Here is a 15,399-nt window from a genome sequence, read left to right as displayed (position 1 = left end):
AAGTATTACTAATAAATAAAAAATTCAATAAGTGCATGTTCCCCACAATATATTTTGTGATTCATTTTGAAGCCTGATTCTCTTTGTAATACATGCCTTTGCTTTAAAATAACATAGGGCCATCCAGGATTTCACACCCTCTTTCCACCAAAATAAGCATTTGGTGATTAAAGTCACTTAGATTCTATGGGGTAAATCCCGAGTTGGTGTAAACCAGTGACACTTTTGATATCAATGGTGCTATCTTGATTTATACCAACTAAGGATCTGGCTCTACAGGAACAGCTGTAGCCCCCAATTTGATAACCTGGACAGCTGAGTATATTGCCCACTCATCATCCATTAACACTAATTCAAATGTGAACTTTCTTATCGCACTGCAAGGAGCTCACATCCATCCTTGGTGAGAAACCTAACCCCCCAACAAAAATGCTTAACCTCACACAATGTGAAATCAATCAAAAGAGAAAAGGCTAAGCTGTGGATTCCTGCAGTTATTTTTCCCCAGCACTGTCCTAAAGAAGTATTTCAATAGAATAAAGGGGACCAGTACAGCTCCTTCAAAGATTAATTCACATTAACTAGAATATTTAAGAACTTGGGTGAAGGATTTCCTTTAAAAAACATTTTGATGAAAAAAGGCTGTTAATTTTTATTTTCGCTCTGAAATTATACTGCTAAAAATCTGGCAGGTCAAATACTTAAAAGCCTGGAAAGAGATTCTAGAAAGATTTTAAAAAATACTTTCAAAAAATCCTTCAATTTAGCATATAAATTGCATTCATTTGATTAGTTATTCTAAAATATAAAGCTCCTGTCTCTGTTAACCATATTCCAAGCCAGCAAGCAGGTCTGGATTTGACACCTCCAGTGAAGAAACCTGCACCTACTGGTATACATCATGGTATGAACATGTTTACAATTAATTCTGCATGCCAGGGTACACATATAGTAATCTGAGAGTTATGGTCACAGTTTACAAATCAGTGATTATAGTTTGTTCAGCTAAGGCTCAAAGAGTCAGTTGTTTGTGGGAGCTGAGGGTACAATTATGCATTATAGTAAAACTGCAATTCACTCTCTCTCTCTCTCTCTCTCCAACCAATCTACAGACTGAGTGAGGCATTAAGTACATTAGCGCTTTTCTATTTATCAAAAAAGATACATAATAAAGAAGTAAATCTGTTAAATGAATCTATTTGCCACATCTTTGTCAAATAACGAAAAGTGAAAATTTCTTGAATCAAATTAGAGACTCTCACTCCCTGAGTCAAATTCTTCACTGGTGTAACTCCACAGAAGCCAATGGAGTTACATCAAAGTATTTCACCAAAGGCTTTAAACTCAATTACCGCAGAGCCTCTCTCATCCACATGCAATGTGACCCACACTGATGGTTTCTACCAACATTACAGCTTCACTTTTTGTGGTCATTTTGTAGACAACCCTGAATTTTGCCAACATAAATGTGTGTTCAGAGGATCTTGCTCTGTATTAACTTACAGACTATTCACAGACAGACAACTATTTAGTGTATGTCAAAGCATCCACGACAAACAATGGCACAAGTCATGGATCCTATTCAACATTTCAGAGACAACTTAGTTATCAAAAAAGCTTCATTTTATTTAAAGCATGATGCTACCAAATGGAACATTTTAATAGCACTTACTCAATACTGTTTTTATAAATATGTCAATATAACCTACATCATCTCAAACCCAACATGGAAGTCCTAAGAGATACTACGAACAGTAAAGCTAAGCTTCCTGCAATTGTTTCATTGTTCACAAAATTGTTTCTAAACTCCATTCTCAGTCTTAATGTTTCCCCTGGCATCAGCACCCTTATATAAAATTTTATATCCTTTCACCAGATGCAAATGTTGGTTCCTCCTGAGATGCCTTACTGTTATGTCCAAACCTTGATGTCTTCACACAATTCCCAACGGTTCTTAACCTTTTACATGTTTACTGAGACACTATTTTTGTTACTGCATTAGTCTATCATTTAATTTCATGGTAGTATTTTTACTCAGGTTTCCCTAGAGTTTTTAAGAGAAACACTTTGTATTTCTTAATGATTGCATGAAATGTGTTAAGTATTTTTAGCTCTGGAAGCAAAACCTTAGATCCAAGAACACCTAAACTCGGGAACTTCAGATTTAGATCCAGACCTAAATTTTAGGACTCAGACTTATCTCTACAGTCCACAGTCTTCATCTATTGACAAGGGAAAAAAGAAATGAGAACTATTTTGAGCGCAGTGATGTAATTTTTAGGAGGTCCCACTGAAGCTGATGGCAAAGCTTCGATTGACTTTAATATGAGAACGAAACCAGCCATTTAAAATGTCCATACTATTCAAACAATGGAGTTCTCATGCAAAAAAATGTCCTGTGTGAAATTGGGCACATGTTTTTTGATGCATAATATTAGGTCTCCTAAAGCAAGAAAGTCAGGCACTTCTTCATTAATGTAAGGGCCAGTACAGAAAGTCTGAACTTCTTTTAAAATATGATAGATACCAGAAGTCTAAGTCAGCAAAATTACATCCAGATTCCATGCTGCAGAACCTCAGAAAAAGAAAGAGTCGGCTTGTGTGGGCTTTTGCGGTGTGGAAGCTGGACATATTTTTGGCTGAATTGTGCCTAATATTAGCTGGAATTATAACTAAGAATGCATGCAGAGAGTTACTTTTAAATTAAAGCTGCTATTATTTTATACCAAGGAGACATTTAGCAGTAGCTTTCATTCATGTACTTTATGTACTTTTTGCCTAATTTTTCCCCATTCATTGCCAATGTCATAATTCAGGTCCTAATTCTGCTAATCCTGCATACATATATATATGCTTGAGTAACTTTGCTCATGTAAATTGTACCACTGAAGTCCTGTGAGTTAAATTACTCATGCCAGCGTAAGTTGGCAGGACTCAACTCTTTGGTTGCGTTCTTCATCCTTCATTTATATTTTTTTCATAATTCAGAAATAAAGATGTACAAGAGATGTTTTCATGTTATAAAAGGCGTTCTCTGTACTTTTCCAGACCTGGGTGTAAGGCTATCTGTATTTCTAAACAGTTCCTTTTCTCCTGTATTTGCTTGTAAACTAGCATGTTTACAAGAAGAGCTGACAATTTTCCCTTCTCAATATTCTCATTTCACTATGGCATCTACTTTACAAGCCAGAGTTCTGGGGAAAGTATTAAATTACCACAGTGCGCTCTGGACCAGCCGTCGTGATGTCTGCATCAAGGTTTCATTTTAAAGCACATTTTAAAGCTATTAAAAAAAATGCTTTGGAGACATTTGGAAGGCCTCCGCTTTAGAACGGCCTTTACATTTATCTGTTTTAACATTTACAAAGCTAAATACTGCAGTTTGAAGAGGGAAATAGAAGTAAAAAACCATTTTGAACATTTGTTAAGCGATTAAACCCATTTTATGGTTTAATGATGTGTGTTGTGGAGGAGGGAGAGGAAAATAAGATGAAAGAAGTTACGTTGCAGATATCACTATGGAAATCTCCAGCATCTAGACTACTACTGCTTAGTAATAAAAACTACTAGTCATAGCCTTGACCATCTCATGCAGTTGAGAAACCCACAAGAAGAGAGCGGAAGTGGGCTAGATAACTCCTCCTGGTGATGTCATAGTTTCCAAAAAAGCATCCTCTCGGGTGGAAGCTATAGGAGGTAAGGGGGTGTCAATTTTTATGCCTATGGAATTTGGAGACCAGAAGAGAAGGGCAGAATGAAGTATTGGCTCCTTCACATAGCTTCTCCCCAGAACCTCATTTAGGGCTGCCACCTTTCTAAGTGCTGTTAATCAGACCCCTGAGGTCCCGCCCCAACTCTTCCCTTGATACCCCGCCCCACCTCACCTCTTCCATCCCAATGCTCCTCCTCATAGCTCACTCCTCTCAACCCTCCCCACTCACTGGATCATCTCAAGGACCCTGCCTGCAGGTAGGAGCAGCCCCAGCTGAGCAGGGGCTGGCAGAGGTTATTGACCAGTGCCTCTCCCCACCCCACGGTAACTGGACTTTTCGTTTGGGTGCTGCTTACGGTAGCCAGATCCTGAAAACTGGACACCTGGCAATCCTAAATGGCACCTGGGCACATAAGCTAAAATCAGATGGTCCGGGTAAAACCTAGACAGGTAGCAACCCTACCCCTTCTCTTTCCTGTGTGCCATCTCCCTACCCCCTTCCTCTCCCCACCCCATCTCCTTTCCTCTCCACACTGTTTCCTGCCCCATCCCACTCCATCTTCCACTCCCCAACTCATTCCCCCAGTCCCTTCTTGTTCCCCTGCCGTATCCCATCCCCCTTCCTTCCCCCCACCACACCCCTTTGCCCTGCCCTCCCACAGGCACTCACCATTGTACAGAAACAGGAGAAGAGGATGACAATGGGCACTTGTACCCAGGAGGCAGCATCCCAGAGCTGCCAGCCTCAACCGGGAAGAGGGGCCGAGTCAGTTGTTGTAGTGTGGGAAGGACAGACAGGCTGAGCAGACTAAGCCCTGCTCGGCACTCGCAGAAATCGGCAGTGGGGGACCAGTGCGGGGGCAATGACCCCCAAACTAAGCCCATGGCTGGTGCAGGTTGATGACCTGGCACCACCCTCACCCATGGTAACTGGATTTTTAGTGTCCGGTCAGCAGTGCTGACTGGACATTGCTTGGTTCCCTTTTTGACCAGACTTTCCGGTCAAAAACCAGACACCTGCCAACCCTATCCTCACTGCTGTGAGTCACCCCAGTACAACACCATGATATCTGTCGCCACTGAAGCCATGGATAAATGCTGCTCCCATTGCTCCTCTACAACCCCAAGCTCCCTGCAGTGCATCTGGAAGTTCTCGGGGAGGAAGATGTTGTGCCAGGCATGGCAATCTCTACTTTTATTGCCCCTGGAGGAAAGTCACCCAGACAGAGGCTGCTCAGCTCTTAGAAAATGGAGGGCCCATATTTCTGTCTCATTTATTAGATCAGGCTCCCCAAATGGAAGATTTACAGCTGTTTAATTAACTTGCTTTTTAATTAACTGTTGATGTAATTATATATAAATGTGCATCGTATTCTCATGTTTTAGACAAATGTATCTGTTAATACAGCAATGCACTCGCAGTACAAGAAAAACTATCCAGTGTCTAGTACAATGCATCTTATGCAAGTATAAATTGTTGGGATTGTTCCTTTGAACAAAAACCGAAGGGCAACATAATCCCAGCTACTCTGGAGCTTGTCCCACAATTTGGTCCTCTTTGTGCAGCAGAGCCATTATAGTGCGGTTTGGAAGACATTTTCTCTGGATTCCTATGCACTTCAGCCTGCTGTTTTAAACTATGTATCAAAGGATAGCTTCTCTTTCATTCACATTCTCCAACGTTTGCTATTATGTAACATCTAACACATAAATATTTCCAAAGTAAATATAAAGAGCCCAATTGAATAAGAGGAAAAATGTATTTCTAGGCTATGGATGCTGAGAAGAAGAGATTTTATGCAGTGCAAAAACTTGGTGTATTAATTTCTGAACTGGGCTTGAAGCAGTCACAACACATTAGCTAGAAATTTTGTTTTACACAATAACTGGTGTGTGGCAAATCAAATACAGACAAATAAGAGGAGATTCATTTAACTGAGGGGAAAATGCATCTGTTAATAAGCAACACTAAAATTTAAAATTAACTTAGAATACCAACAAGTCACACTGTTCCTTTCAACTCAGTAAAGCAATTCACACTGCTCTAATGCAAGTCAATATAGAAGCACATGAATCTTTCTGCTTTGAGAGGAGACTAATTCTTGTGATAAAAAAAGAACAGCACACCTTTGTCTGGCCCTCCATTCCCTGCCCGGAGTTTGTGTTTCAGGTCAAGTGGAGATTTGAGCATCCATGTGCCTAAAGAGGCTTCATCCTCCATTGAGAATGGTAGAGACTGAATGCAGTCCACATCACTTCTACTGGTAGGTTTGGGAGCTGAGGGGTGGGAAGAAAATGTTGCCCTTCTCAGAGGTTAAGGATGAGAACCAAATCTAATGTCGTCTCATGCCAGCAAGTTCTAAGGTATCCATTTGAGCACTAAGAGTATAGTGTAAACTCTTTAAGGCAAGGATTGCATTCTAGTTGTATCTGCATACTCTACTCAGCATAAGGGGACCCTGATCCCTAATTGTGTCTCTAGGTTCTAATGCAATACAAACAAATGATACTTGTATTAGGGGAAAAATATTTGTTTGACATGTCAAACTCTGGCTTCAGGGATTTGGTGGGAGGTACATGCCTTAATCCCATGCCTGTGGGCGCGTGCGCGAGTTCTCCTTCCCCTGCTCACCTTCTCTTGACCCTCTGTAGAAGTGAAGTAGGAAGGTGGAATGAATCTAAGACTTTGCCTACAGTCCAACTGATTTAACTCAACTCTGTGGACACTCTTATTTCAGATTAAGAAGGTCTCATTTTGATTTTGCTTAAACCACTTCATAATAGACTTCAGCAAAACCAAAATAAGCCTTGTTTTAAACTGCAATAAGCACACCCATCTAGCCTGTGGCAACGCTTTAACAAATTCCATTTGAAATTCCATCTTATATTAAATGGGCGCAGCTCTATGTAGATGAACCCTAATCCCTTGGGACCCATAGTCTCTAGGTAGAAGAGGAGGCAGAGATAACATTATAGAATTTGACACCCTGTTCCTTGGCCTCTATAGGGATAGGAAGAAGCAGCTCTGGCTATAGCCTGGCATTCAGCTGCATCTTTCCAGGGTTTGTTTGATTTGTTTTACATTAAATGGGCTTTTTTATTATGATTGTTTTATAAGCTACATAAATACACTGAAGGAAAAGGACACTACACAAGCAGCACGTTACCTAAGAATATATGTTTATAAGGCATTCAGATAAAGGAAAGGTCCTTGGGTTATTTTTAGTCATGGTTCAGCAGCAATTTACCAGATACCACACATGATTGAAAAACTCCATGAGATCTTGGATACAGCTCTATTTTGGTTCACTTAAATTTGAGAGGATTCATTCTTATGATGAATGTGCAACACTGGGGCAGTCGTAATCAGAGTATCTGATTTATTATATTTTCTGTGACAAGCACCAATCTGAATATATGCCAAAATGAAATAGCAATTTCTACTTGTTTTTGTATTTGAGAATGATCAGCTTCTTCCAAAATTTAAAAATAAAGACTAATTGAAGCAGTTGTATGAAGAACTTCATCCCAAGTTTCAATGGCAATAAACTGCACTGTATTTCAGAAAACACAAACATTACACAATTACATGACAGACACCTTATATTATAAACATGCTGAATATTTTACTTGCATTGTTCAATAGTGAAGAGGTTAGATGTATTTACATTTAAGTAGTTTTAATTGAGCTTAGAAATCAACATTCTTAAAATGAAGACTGGATGATTATAATTCTCTTGGCATTGATTTTAGTCTAGTTGGCTATGTACACAGCATGACAAAAGGCACAAGGCCTATAGTCACATAACCAGAAAGACTAGTAGCTTCTATGCAAAAGGACTTTTGACTTCAATAGGGCCAGGATTTCACCTCTGCTGTACACAAATGGGAATCAGCAATGGGTGCAGCCGGACCACTGCACGTACAGACCATGACAAACTGTGTCCAGCATGGCCTGTTTTCAGCAATGAGAAATTTTGCTAGGTTTAACCAGAATGCAGGTAGAATGCTGGCCTAACTTACCAAAGAGTGATGGACACATACTGCAGAGCCTCTACATGTTAATACCATGTGGTGGGAGCTCCAGCAACTTTTGGACAGGACTACTATTAAGGCTAAAGGTGCTGAAACTGGGAGGCAGCCACACTGTGCCGAATAACCCAGTGGACATGCATGTGTAGATGTTAATACTTTTTCTCAGAGCACAGACTTCAACATGATGCCTTCATCCCCCACAGAATGGGTTTAGGGAGCAACAGTCTGCACTGGCTAATTTACAGTCCACAGATGCCCTGAGATTTGGGGAGGAGGACCTTGAGTTCTCTGTGTATCCATTAGTTCCACACGGGCAGTTTCCCATGGTACAATTAAGGAAAGAGATGAGAAGCTCTATTAGTTTCACTGGGTTTTCCATAAGTGTAGGCAAAGAGCCCTATTTTTAACAATGGAAACAGAGGGCCAGGTGTTGTCTGGACCCATAGGGGCATACAGGCCCACCTGCTCAAAAGTACTGATTTCCTTGGGAGTCAGGTGACTAAATACATGAGAGCATCTGGGCCACGAGCTGCCTTTGAGCTCAGTGAGTGCAAGGACTGCTCCAGTCTGATGCCACTAGCTACACTAGTCTCCCTAAAAGGAAGTGGAGAGGGGTAGGGCCATAGCTCCATCACTCATTCCACTGTCCAATGGAGTTGGTCCAAACTGTTTGCTATACTCTGTAGGGAGGCATAGCAAGAACTCCTCAGGCCCACACTCCCCAAGGCCCTTGTGACTTGCATCTGCCTCAACATTCAATGCCTGAAGCAGCTCTGGCTGAGGCAATGTACCCCCATATTACAGGCTGTCCCTTCAAAGGCACAATCTAGCCTTAGTAGCTAAATTCAAGACTTAGATTTTAGGGAGAACAGCAACAACTATATAGAGCACCCAAACTAATTTCTGCTGACCTTTCTGTAGGACAGCCCTGGCCTAGCAGGAAGAATAGAAAAGCAGACTATAGCATTTATTAACATCAGTTAAGGGCCCCTTTCAAACACTGCATAGTAGAAGAGAACACCAGATCCCTTGCTAGATACCCTAGGAAGATATTTTACTTAACTTTTCAGTCCTGTATTTAAACAATGATTTGAGCCGTTTTCCTCCAATAAGCAAAGAGCCTAGCACACCATACAATCACCTTTTCGTCTGATAACATAACTCTTCACGGTGCGATGTATCTAAGCAGGTCTGCCCCAACATGAGGGACCACATCACATCTCACTTCACACTATTTGGGGTCCAAATATATCCAAACTGACAGTTTCCAATTTTATTTTTTAAATTAAAACAAGAGCTTTAAAAGGCAACAGCTTCAGCACCATTAGTATGTGCAGGTCCCTTAGATATTTTCCCCTCAAGGAAAAGCCAAATCATGAAAGGAGAAAATTAGCCACTTGCTTGATCTCTGGAGTTATCAGCTGTAATTGCAAATTACAGCTAGAAGATAAATGGGAGAAAGGTGAAAATTTAAGTTCTGCTCTCACTGCAAATGAAGATGAGCAAAAGAATATATTTTTAAAATGCACCCCTAGGCTGACTGGTCTTGTAATAATTTAACTCATTCTTTCCAGGAGCTTGCCTGGCACATGGAGTTATTTTGCAGCCTACAAAAGCTTATCTCATGAGAATGCAAAGGAAGAACATACTGCATCCCAAGTGTCTCTAACACTAGATAGATAATTTACAAAGTCACAGAAGAACAGAGCTGCATTTACCTACTGGAGAAAGAGACAAAGAGTAGCCACATTCTCCTTAATGCAGTTGGATTTCTTTTTTATTTTATGAAAAACAATCCTATTTTTGAAGCAAACATATCCATATGGAAAAGGGAAAATAAGAATTCTCTCTAGTAGTAACCGTGAAACACTTTACATGACATTAACATACGTGTTATATACTCAATTATCATACAACAATGAAAATTTCCAATGCTATATTGCTGGTAATATACCCAATACTCCCAGAGAGAGGATTTAAAACTCCAAAGGTGAAATTTTCAAATGCAACATAAAGCCTGAGAAATACGATTCTACGTGGAAGTCTTGTGTGGAGGTGAGGGGGGAAATGAGAAATGCAAATTTATATTGTACAAGGCATTTAGATTGTTAATCGGCACCATCTTTGTGTTATATGTTGGTACAGAGTCCAGCACAGTGGTGCCCAACTGCTGATTGGGACCCGGAGGCACTACTGCAATAGAAATAAATAATAATACAAATATTCACCTATCTACCCCAAGGATAGGCAACAAAGCTCAACTACAGCCCATCTGTGGCCATTTCCTTGGACTACGTGTTGCAATAGCAGTTCCCCACCAACTGCATACCAGGCCACTGGATCGACTACATGAGTTTGCCTGCAACTTGCCCTCTATGCTGGCATATTGAGTTGGCATGTAGCCCACCTCCCAGACGCTTAAGTACATGGCCCCTCTGTTCCCACCTCTCTTCCATGCTGAAGGACATCATTCATTGATGTTTGTGAAGCATGGAGGTCCTTGCACAGATTCCCCATAAATGGGCTGAATTACAACGTTCAGGATAATCTCAAGATCATTATTTTTTACAGTGCTCTATTGTCAGCCACTTAAAACAGGCTAATGTTTTTAAGAAGGAAACAGCTCTATATCATTCAAGAGCCTGATCCCGCGAGAAGATCAGCACCTGCCATTGCCATGGACTTCAATAGGAGCCTAGGCTGCTCTCCACTTTGTGGGATCAGTTCTCAAGTGAGGTTTGTACAGTGCATGATGCGTTCTAGGAATTTTACACAAAACCAAGCACACATACAGATTTCTTCCCCCTCCTTCCCTTCCCACACACATCTTTTATTGGAAAACTCCTATAGTCTTTCAGAGAGCCTGAAAATGAAATGTAAAGGACAAACCTCAAGATCAGTCTGGCACTGTCAACATGATGTAACAAGTATGTTGACTTAGGTGAATGCAGATCTGTCAGAACAGCTGTATTCATCAATACGCCAAGAAAACAGACAAACCAATTCCACGGGCCTGATCCTGCCACCACTCCATATGTGACATTCCCATTGATGTCCTGTATTAGACTGCGCACTAGACTAGAGCAGGCGTTGACTTTCCCTCACTGGTGAAGTTGCATAGCTAGTTAAAACAGGCTTAAAAATCTAAAATGAATGAATTCATTTTCTTCCTGCATGAGGAAATCTCTGTACATGGTGGTTTACTGGCAAAGAACACATACTCTTTCCAGAAGTGCCTCATAGTCAGTAGGTCAGTGCCAAGAAATGTGATCAAGAACTTCTTAAGAGGTCAGGCTCAATCGCTTCAGGAAAGCTCAACCACAGTAATCGGTTCAGCTAGCCTGCTGGGCCCGATCTTGTGAAACGAAGGGCACTGTAGTCAACGGAAGTATAGGGTGCTCAGCAAACTCAAGGAACCAGGCAACACTAAGATCCCATCTACAAATATACACAGATTGTGCTGTGACAGGCCTCCACTAAACAAAAACATTCACACTAATAAGGAAACCCACAGGTCTTCAATAAAGCTATTTATTTAAGTGAATAATACTTTAAAATCTCTAACAGTACACCTGTTCAAAGGTATATCCTATATAAGCCAGCCAAAAATCAGAGCCATATCTTTCCATGGTTAAACCAAAAACTCTTAATTGATTTATAACAATGTTATAACTAGTTTAACCCAGGATTTTTGCTTGTTTGTTTTTAATTCTGGTTTGTCTTTTGAATGCTTGAACAGTAAGAGACTGTATCAATAATTTAAATAAAGTGCTTCAGTTTTTGGTTACTAACAAATATGTGTCCAACACAAAGAAGCTGAGAAAATTATATACTTAATGTCCCACATTCCTCTAGGATCCTTTATTTGGGAATCCCCAACCCAAATTTACTAAAATATTTCTAGGGTCATTTTACTGAATTTGTCCAGCATCCCTACTATCTACGGCCTGATGATACTACCATCCGAGCCCTCCTAGTGAAGTACTAGCACCCTAAACTCCCACTGACACTGGGCCTGATTTACCATTTCCCTGCACCATAGACAGTCATTTTCACTTGTACAAAGTTATTCCTAAGTGACTATAAAAACAAAATTCAACCCGGTTGGCTTATTTGTGCCTCGGGTCTGCTGCTAGTTAGGACATTTTGTCAATGAGTTTTTACATCCATTCATAGCACTTACCCAGTCCTGCTCCTTAAGCCAACAGCAAAAAGCTAATATGCATAGGATCAAGATCAACAAATATTCAGATCCACACAAAGATTAATCTACTTGGGAAAGGCGTCTTATTTCTTTTTAAACAGAGCTATAAGATACACACATAATGTTGCACTCTTCTTTGAATAAAAAAATATAGCCTGAATATATTCAAACAAAACAAGATTTGCTTAACCAACTCTTATAAGTTTGTGGAGATGCATAAACAAGTAAAAAAACAAAATCAGTCAATCCACAAAATATTTCCTCTAACATCACAGACAGAAATATTTCACAAAATAGAAAATATTTCCAAATTGCTTATTTCCAAAAATAGAAAGCTTTCCCCTCAAGCTGAAACCAGAAAGTTACATTTCATATAAGGCTACCTGTTTCAATGACATAATGCATCCTCTTTTCATTGGCTGTGCCTAGGTTTACCAGTTCTTTGAATGTATCAGTGTAGCTATCGACATGCTGACTGTTAACCGTATTCTGTAATTCTTTCAAACCCCTATGTACATTAGAAATCTCTGTATATTTCAAAATGAAAGAAATTATGTTTGACAGAGCATTTGTTCTGCATGAAAAATACAATCATACACAATTCTTTTCATATGAAGTCAATTTGGGAAACCAGAACTGAAGGACAGAAGGAAGGAATTTAATATGTTTCTGTGACATTTAAAAAAAAATCTGATATGGAAATTTGCAACATTCCAAATTCTCCCACAAACCATTATTTTCTTCACCTCAACTTCACAGCAACTATAAATGTTCACATACCTCTAAGGTGCTATTACAGCAACAGGAATAAATAAAATATTCTAATCAGCTAGACTTATTCTGTTTCTCCCTTGTGCATTTGAGCTCATATAAAAACTGCATTCCCAGTGCTTCTGGTCTACTTCTCTTAAAGTACAATACTATGGATCTATTATTTCGTGGCAGCCAGAGGTCACTCCAAGACAAATGTGTAGGCAAGAGCTCTGAGCTTTGGAAGAAAAAAAATGGTTATTTTGATTAATCTATTTGTCAGTGATAATGTGGAACACTACTTTGGTAATAGCAACACAAATGCAAAATACACTGAAACCTTCGATACCAAAAGTCAGTAATACCAAAATACATAACTTTGGAGTTGAGAAGCGAGTTTCTCAGAATCATCTCGTCATCTTACAATGTTCCATTATGTTTCTTCCAAAAGCTTTCTTAAGTGGTTTATACCCTAAGGATATATTCCTCAGTATACATTCATTTTTTCCTATTTGGTTACATGTTTGCAGAGGGATACATAGAAACAGTATTTTGTCAATACAACACTTGCAGAGTTTTGAAGAATTGTTAAAATTTCCTATAAATCATACTCAAAGCATGCTATTTTTGTCACAGAAACAAATATTTTGGATCAACCCAGTTACAATCTACTGTCAACTAAATTGAGAGATGATAATGATCAATGCTAATGATAATTAACTCTTCTATTCACCTAGTCTTCTCTGTTAAAAAGAAAGTGAGAAGCTTAGCATAACGTAAATTATCATGCTTCCACTGCACACTGATATTGGTGTCTTCCACTTAGTGCCCTTGCAAAGTAAAAAAACACAACCAAGCATAGATTTCTGTCTCTAGTTAGTAGGATTATCATTAAATATCAAATAAGTCCTTTTTTAAACCAGATCTGTGTACCAAAAAAAAAAAAAAAAAAAAAAAAGGCTTAGTATTTTTAGTTGGGAAACTAAATATATAAATTAAAAAAGACTGGATTACTGAGAAAGGTCCTATTTAAATAAAACTGTTAGAATATTTAGATACGTGTTTTTATTGCACGCATTCTTGCTTTAAAACTATAGTGCAGTGTACAATTTATCCGTGGATCCCATTATATTAGAAAACATCACAGACTATTTGAAAGCACACCTTTAAACTTTTGATTTCTCATTAAAAAAAACCCTCTCTCTGACTTTCCTCAATCCTTCATTGCCCCTCTCTAAGGACAGGGATTTGAAAGCAGAGAAAATGTCAGATTTTTAAAGTATCATTTGATAATTTTCACTTTTCCTTTCAATCTAAAACCTCTTTAAAAATGTACAGCTTCGTGAGCCTGTCACTTCTACCGGCACAAACCGTCTACAGGATGCAGCACACTCTCTTTTCCTTTCTATCACAGCTATGTTTTGCCGTAATTTTTAGATTTTATTAGGATTATGCAGCACGTCCCTGGCTTTATGCAACCCCAACCATAACCTCTCCCTCCGCAAATCATGTGAGCAAATAAACTCCCGCTTATCCTCCAACTTTTATGTCCAAGTATAGAGTACAGCTGGGCGCGGAGCACGGCGCTGGTCTGCACGAAAACAGCAGGGGAACCTTTCCGCACGTGCCCGGTCACTTTCACTACTTGATTAGCGAGAAATCACACCCAGAGCAAACAGCCGCAGGAGCGGCAGATGAGAGACACGCTACGGCGGGCGCCACTTCGCCCGGCGGGATCCATAAGAAACAGCCTGTGCTCTGCAGTAGCTGGCCCGGTCGGGTGTCCCCCCGGCGAGGAAGGACACGGAGCCGAAGCCGGGCAGGCGCTAGGGGACATGCCCGCCGCACAGCCCGGCATGTGCAGGGGTGGGCAAGGGGAGACGCGAGCCGGAGCGGCGGGTGGCAGCGGCCAGCGGCCAGCTCCCAGCCAGGCTCCCACGGGCTGCCCTGGCTCCAGCTGCCGGCGGCGCACGGAGCAGCAGCAGCTCGGAAGGACGATGCCCCACGAACCCACCCCCGACGTCCCCGATCTGCGCCCCGGAGCCGGGCCGGGCCGGGCCGCCCGGCTCGCAGCGGGGGAAGAAGGGGCCTGCGGCCGGGGGAAGGGAGCCAGGGGCAGGGCTGGCCGGGGCGCTCCCCGCCCGGCTCCCCGCAGGGCTGCGCCTACCTTTCATCGCGGCGATCACCAAACACATCCTTTGTCAGGGGCGACGCGGCGGGGAGCAGGGCCCCGAGGACTGGGCTGGGCTGGGTGCGCGCCGGCCGGCCGGGCCCCTCTCCTCCGACCGCCGCCTCAGCCGCATCTGCCGCCTGCCCGCTGCCAGCCTGCCGCCGCCGCCGCCGCCTCCTCCTCCCGGCCCAGCCGAGCCTCCATGTGACCCGCTGACAGCCAGCCCGCCCCCGCCTCCCGCCGTGTTTACACCGCTCGCCTCCTCCCCGCCCCGCCCCGCCCCGCCGGGGGCTGAGCGGCAGCGCCGCCGGCCAGTCACGGTCACGGTCACGGTCAGAGCGCGGCAGCGCCGCCTCCTGCCGGGGAGGCAGGGAGCGGGGTCTCCCTGGGGCTCGCGCCGCCTCCGCAGGGCGCCCGCCAACGGCTGCGGGAGCGCGAGCCCCGGGAAGGAGGCGCCCCTCTCTCCCCCTCCCCCCCCGGCCCAGCTCAGGGGCTGCTACGTCAGAGCGGGGTCGCTCGTGCGCCCGG

At 42.0% G+C, this 15,399-nt stretch overlaps 1 protein-coding gene across 1 annotated transcript in view; it reads right to left on the bottom strand.

Annotated features, from left to right (window-relative positions):
• RORA (RAR related orphan receptor A) overlaps positions 1–15,074 on the bottom strand; it is an 82,171-nt gene extending 67,097 nt beyond the window's left edge. Inside the window, exon 1 of the mRNA XM_067534750.1 lies at positions 14,869–15,074. Coding sequence (XP_067390851.1) covers positions 14,869–14,896 — 28 coding nt within the window. The 5' untranslated portion in view covers positions 14,897–15,074. The remainder of the gene's footprint in view (positions 1–14,868) is intronic.
• Positions 15,075–15,399: the final 325 nt, after the last annotated feature.

This window comes from Emydura macquarii, unplaced genomic scaffold (genome assembly GCF_026122565.2).
Source record: "Emydura macquarii macquarii isolate MOO-44397 ecotype Brisbane River unplaced genomic scaffold, CSIRO-AGI_Emac_v2 contig_3451, whole genome shotgun sequence".
In the NCBI taxonomy this organism is placed as follows: Eukaryota; Metazoa; Chordata; order Testudines; family Chelidae; genus Emydura; species Emydura macquarii.
The sequence above is the reverse complement of the archived record's forward strand: the minus strand, read 5'-3'. Positions and strand labels throughout refer to the sequence as shown.